The sequence below is a fragment of the Passer domesticus genome, chromosome 3 (assembly GCF_036417665.1).
Source record: "Passer domesticus isolate bPasDom1 chromosome 3, bPasDom1.hap1, whole genome shotgun sequence".
Taxonomy (NCBI): domain Eukaryota; kingdom Metazoa; phylum Chordata; class Aves; order Passeriformes; family Passeridae; genus Passer; species Passer domesticus.
This window is the reverse complement of record NC_087476.1, coordinates 58,374,985-58,381,603: the sequence shown is the minus strand read 5'-3', so window position 1 is coordinate 58,381,603 and position 6,619 is coordinate 58,374,985. Positions and strand designations below refer to the sequence as shown.

The 6,619-nt window shown below is 38.1% G+C and overlaps 1 protein-coding gene across 2 annotated transcripts in view; it reads right to left on the bottom strand.

The window, feature by feature from the left end:
• Positions 1-356: 356 nt before the first annotated feature.
• Positions 357-6,619, bottom strand: part of LOC135296682 (coiled-coil domain-containing protein 170-like) — a 46,595-nt gene continuing 40,332 nt past the window's right edge. For both annotated transcript variants that reach the window (XM_064413346.1, XM_064413345.1), the window contains 3 exons: positions 5,962-6,204; positions 5,186-5,422; positions 357-1,743 (listed from right to left, as the gene is read on the bottom strand). In XM_064413346.1, coding sequence (XP_064269416.1) covers positions 1,546-1,743; positions 5,186-5,422; positions 5,962-6,204 — 678 coding nt within the window. In that variant the 3' untranslated portion in view covers positions 357-1,545. The remainder of the gene's footprint in view (positions 1,744-5,185; positions 5,423-5,961; positions 6,205-6,619) is intronic.

The window sequence follows — 6,619 nt, the reverse complement described above, 5'->3', positions numbered from 1 at the left end:
TCTATTATCTCACAAAGAATTAGAAAATTATTGCCTCCTTTTACACCCTCTAAATCCCTAATCAACATATCATGCCTAAAAATTACATTTCATCCAGCCTTGAACACTTCCAGGGATGGAGTATCTACAACTTCTCTGTCCAACATGTGCCTCACTATCCACACCAAAAAAAAAAAAAATTTTTTTCTCATATCTAATCTAAACCTGCTCTCTTTCCATTTGAAGTCATTCCCCCCAAAACAATGTTACATTACAAAACAAAAAATTTAATTGATTTCAATCCAGTTAGCCACAGGAGCATAAGAATTTATGCAAATTTTATTTCTGTCTTCTCAAATGACTGATTTTACAAAAGCTTGAGTGTTTATTTCTTTATTTTACAGCAAGTCAATGAGAAACAATTCTTCAGAAGCCAAAGAAATAAAAACATGGTTTGAGTCCCCAGCCAGATACCCAAATTACCACTCTTACTTGAAAAAGTGTCATTTTTCTTAAAATAGTGTGTTCAGTTTTACTGAGTGGGTCATCATTCACTGAGATACTGTAGAAAGCCCACAAGTGGTCAAGACAAAAATAAGTAAGTCATCTTTACTGTTCTACACAACCATACAAAACCTATAATGGGAAGAGACGACTAAAACCACAGAATCAAGTTTGAATGTGCTATTAAAACAGATTTATTGTCCATATTTCTTTTTTAAAAACATGAATTTTAGCAACACTCAGAAAGCGTTTTTTATGATTAAGAGGTAGTTCTGTACACCTCATCATCACTTCTCTGAAAATAAACACTCAGCTATTTTCTGTAGTGAACAAGAATTCTAAAATAATTTTTCATTAACTCAGAAGAATTGCCATGCGGATTAATTGCCCAAGGAATACAGCAGCTGGAAGCAAACTTTTCAAGACATCATGACCAAGGCCAACACTCAATTTTACCAAATATATTTATATGAGGCAAATGACAGGACCCTGTGAGAAAGCCTTTGCTGCAAAAATGATTTTTTTTGTTTTGCCATACAAGCAGACAAAAGAAGCCAACAGAAAAAAAAAAAACCCATCTTGTTCCAAAATTGAAATAATCCTCTAACTTGCAGACAATTGTGTTGAAGCCCTTATGTGTAAAAATGCAGAGATGTCCCAGGTGGCAAGAAGAACAGCAGAAGAACAACCCCTACTTGATTTCATCCTTGTCACCTAGAGGTAAAACACAAGGAATGCCACTGAAGCAGTAACTTCTCAAAACTGTGGGCTGACCTGGGGTGACCCATCACTTCACTGCCTCTGCACTGAAACTTGAGAGCATTGCTGATGTGTTGCCTACCATTTTCATAACTGAAGTATTAAGCTACCCAGGATTTTCTGTTTGCCATCTCCAGGCTGCTGGCTTGACTCTACCCATTCCAAACAGTCTCTCTGTTGAAGTTCTAAAAAATCAGCCCTAGATGGTTGTCTAGAATAGGGAGCAGAAATAGGGATCTGTTTCTTGTGGAGGTCCAGCAGGTAAGGAAGCAAACAGAAAATTTTACTTGGTTCCATCTCCGTTCAGTGAAGAAGCTGGATGTTTCTTTGCTGCTCCTCTGGGGTCCTTGCCATGTCTTTGAGGCAGACACAGGGGAAGAAGAGGTGCTGATGGGAGTGAATCAGCCCTTCAAGGCGTGAAATGATTTCATAGTCAGGAAGAGCAAGGCTGGCAATGTCAAGGCCCAGCATCCGCGAGACCACCTCTCGGAAATCTGCCAGCTGCGAGAGCAAACAGAAAGGAATAAATCAAATAGGGAGCTAGGGAGATGTCAGGGACAGCATGCACATATGGCCATACATACAAACACAAGCACTTGTGTTGTCAGTGCTAATATAGGCATTTCAGCTGTTGCTCAATACAGAGAGCAGAAAAGAACAGAAACAGCCCTTTGGGATATACATCAAATCACAAAACACAAACAGCTGAGATGTCAAGTATCTCAAACACAAAACAGTTTTCAAGTGTTTCTTCAGTATCTTTCACAAGCATATCTTCCCTGCTGACTCAACTCCAAAAACTGAGGAAAGCACACTTTTACTTGATCCAGATGATCAAAAATTATACAAAATGGAAACTCTGGTGGGCACTTCCCAGAGCAGAGGTTGTTGCTTGTCCTTGACCACCATCTGCCACCTCTCCCCTCTACCCTGCACTTTCTTGAGAAAAAAGAAAGGAGGAAGTTAGAAGAAAGGTGAAGTTGTTGGCACATCCTGCAGTCTGACTTTGATTTGAATCAGGATACTGCCCAAATTTAAGACGCAGATTAAGAAAATGCTTGTTTTTCTTCTGTGCATAGCTGCTGAAAATGTCATAGGAATAGTATTTGGTAAAGTAATTAATTAAAGACACCAGCTTTCTCTCTGAAGTTCCAAATGGATAGACATCCACAAGTAGCTGTCATCACCGCTGATTTACTCTTCTCAACTCAGGATATGTATCATTATCAGTCAAACTTCAAGACCTCTTGAAGAGACGATAAATTACACAGCCAAAATGACAAATGCCTTAATACTCCTTATCATCAACATATAAAAGAGGAAAATGTTACTATTTGAGGAAATATGCTTTTCCTGCTTTCTATTTGAATGCCAAGATCCCCATTTCCAAGCATGAAAGAGACCCAAAATGCCACAAAATCATCAGAACCATTGAGAAACTGGACTCATGTTCTGATGTGACAGCATCCTCACTCCACCAATCATACCAAGGGCTAAGGATAGGGAGAAGATAGACAGTCCTGAAATATCTCCAACCCCAAGAACACTGTGCAGAATTCTGAAGCAGTTAAGTCTGTGAGGAAAGGGGTTTGCTTTCCTGAAAACCAGGTCTCAGTTTCCAAGACTTTGCCAAAGGCAGTTGGTTTGTTTCAAACCCTGAGGAGCTGCCATCGATTCAGAAACACAAATATGGAAATCAATACAGAACAGAGCTGAGGTCTGACATGGACCTGTTAGAACAGTTCCCAGGGAGAGCTACAGAGATGATCAGAGGGCTGAAGAACTCTCCTTCTATGAAGTCAGGCTGAGAGAGCTGGGGTTGTTCAGCCTGGAGAAGAGAAGGCTCCAGGGAGACCTTTCAACAGCCTTCCAGGACTTAAAGGGGGTTTACAAAAATAAAAAAAAAAGAGAGAGAGAGAGAGAGCAACACCTTACACAAGCATATAGGGATAGGAAAAGGGAGAAGGATTTTAAACTAAAAGAGGAGACATTCAGATTAGATGTTAAGAAGAAGTTCTTTACTGGGAGGGTAGTGAGACACAGGAACAGCTTTGCTCAGGGAACTTGTGCTGTCCCATCCCTGGAAGTGTTCAAGGTTCAAGTGTTCAGGGTGAATGGGGTTTTGCACAGTCTGGTCTAGTGGGGGGTTTCCCTACCCGTGGGAGGTGTGTTGGAACTAGATCATCTTTAGGGGCCGTTCCAATACAACTGATTTGAGAATTCAGTCCCAGCTATCTGTATTACCAAGGCAGTGAGATATCTTGGATAAAATGTTGGAACAACATTACACCAAAACCCCAAAGTTCCCATATATTACATTCTACACTATTTCAGGAGGTCACTGATGCAGGGATCTGGCAGTGTGCTAGGCAAGTAGTATTTAGCAGAAGCTAAAGACTTTTTTTAAAACATCTGGATGACAGACAGGATAAGGAGGCAGCAAAGCTGGGATTTGTTTCCATACAGACTTTTTACATTGAAAGATCAAGGCAGCTCTCTGCAAAGATCCGGCCTTTGGATGAAGGAGACAAATAAGAAAGGATAAACATCACTAAAGACTCAAACACAAAGGTATGGTGCAGATAACAACAATCCTGCTAAATTTTCTTTACACCTTCCATTCAGTGAGTAAAAAATTATTAGAAGTAAAAAACAGGAAATTAATGCAACTTAGAGCATTAACCCAAGATATTGGGATTTGAGGAAGTAAAAAGCAGACACTATATTTTATTTTCACACTGTAACTACAAGAAAGTAGAAGGGATCTTATTCCAACAGAAAGAGAGCAAAAAGAAAAGTCCAAAGAATATTCCAACAATATTCAAATGGTTTGAAACCCCATGGACTCAGACGGTAAAAAGTCAACATTTGTATCTATGCTTTTAGCAAAATACTCAATGTTTGACTCCATGGAATATTTTCCTGCATATAATTAATATCTTCTTCCCTGTGCCAGATGCTTTGTTTCCTCATGAGATGTATGAAGAAATTAAATCTTCCTTTCAAATTTCTAACCTTTGTTATAAAACAAAGCATCATCAAAGACTTCCAGGGAAAAAAAAAAAAGATTCCCAGGTTATTAGTTGTCTCTCCACATAAATAAAAAAATATTTTTCTAGACTAATTTTCTGAAATAGCATTCTTAAGTTTCATCCAGAGTAATTGTTAAGGCCAACACGTGCCATAAAATTTTTAGCTGGGAAATCTAATAAAGTTTTAGGGAGAGAGGGATGTTTCTTGTATTCTCCAACATTCTTTGAATTTGTGGCCTATACACAGTAACACAGCTTCTTGCATCATTTAGGTTGGAAAGGGCCTTTAAGACTATCAAATCCAACTCCTAAGCTGCATTGCCAAGTCCATCACTAAACCATGTCTAGGTGTCTTTTAAACACCTTTAGGATGGTGACTCAGTCCTGGGCAGCTTGTTCCAGTGCCTGACTACGCTTTCAGTGAATAAATTTTGTCTAATATCCAGTCTAAACTTCCTCCCACCCCACACAGCTTGAGGCTGCTTCCTTTCATCCTATCACTTAGTCTTGTTGAACCTCTTACAACTGGCAAGGAGAAAGTGCAAGAGATGGATGTGTGAGAAACAGAAGGAAACAGATGAGAAGTTGGTAAGTTTCAAACCTAAGATATTTGGAAAAAGACATACCTTAAGAGAGATTTTACAGCAGTTTAACACTTCTCTAAAAGTTAATGTAATATTTTGTGATGAGCAAAGAAAATAATGCCTGTATTTATTATTCTCTTGCAAAACTTAACTTGCAGAATATCTTTGCAATCACAATTGTTAGTGTTGCTCACAAGTGTGAGCTGAAATGTCCTTGTTTGATAATGTTTGGAACAGTTTAAAGCACAGCTGGATAGCTGCTCCACCTATAATATTTTCCTACACTCTAAGGGACACCTAGCACTTGTCAAATACCTGTACACTTACCTGTCTCTCTCTTTTTGCTAGTTCTGCAAGGGTTGTTTTAAGGACTTTCATCTCACTAGTAATTGCTTCTAACATATTTTTGTTTTTTTCTTTATCTTCAGTAGCTTTACGCTCCTTTAAAAGTAGTTCTGATTTGGCAGATCTAAGTTGTTTCTCAGCTTTTTCTTTCATTCTTTCCAATTTCTCTTGAGACTTACTGAGTTCCTCTATCGTTCTGTTCTGCTCCAAAGTTTTGATCTGCAATAAGAAAAGGAAGCATTAAATTTGTCATACTTTTTATTCTAACTTGAGCAAACAATAAAAATATCAGGAGCACTTTAGTGTGGTTTCTTTTGGGTACTTCATTGAATCATCACATGTACATGTGAACTAAAACGTTATTTAAGGAGACAGACCTATTTCAACACAATTAACAAAAAGATTTTTCCTTCAAAGACAGGAATTAATTCTCCACAGGTTTTGTGAAAAGAGGTATCTGGACAGAAAAGAAAATCCACAGTGAAGGTTCACTCTCTTCCCTGGAAAAAGAGTACTAAAAAGACTTGTCAAATATTTTGCTGGTAAAAATAGCCCAAAAATTTACATTGTGCTTTGCAGATGCTACTTAGTATATCAAGACAAATTGAAAAATACTCAAAATATTGTAGTATTATATTTGTTTTTGCCACCTAGATTTGAGCAGTTCTCCATGAACACATTTATTTTAAATTAAGTCCAGCTGTATCCAAGTGAAATAGAAAAATTGATAGTAGTACAAATTTAATCTTTTAACTCACCTTAAGTTCACTGGTTTCAGACAGCTTGGCTTTGAGATCAGTATTTGTTTCCCTTGCCAGATCAAGCTGCTTCTGTAGCCTCTCTATCATCTTATGTAACTTTTTGACAGCAAGATTGGCCTCATCCCTTTCCACAGCTAAGGCAGCCCTTACTTGCCTCTCTTCTTCCAGCTGAGTTATTTTCTGCCGCAGAAGGTTCATGTGCAGCTCTTTGTTTTCAAGTTTTTCTTTCTGAGCCTTCAACTTGATTTCCAAACACAGGGACATTTGAAAAAATAAATGTGAAATATGTACTATATAATCACAAATTTAATCCTCATGTCGCATTTATAACCTGAACTCCTTTTCCTCTCTTGAAAACTTTGTGAAGAAGTATCAGCATATATACCCTAACTTGATACTCCTTGTATTACCAATTCATTGTGCTTCTCTGTTGTCTTAAACCTCACACAGACCAAATTCCCAGCTCTATACCAGTCTGACAAGTCTAAACCCAAAAGATTTCCCTATGTCATAACAGGATGACAGAGGGTTGTTTGACCAAATTTGAACAGACTTGTTCCTGGAGGAAAACTGAATGAAGGAACAGTTCTTGTTGGAAACATTGCAATTCTTGGTGAAGTACAACTAAAACCCTACTAGTTTCTAGAGAAGTTTG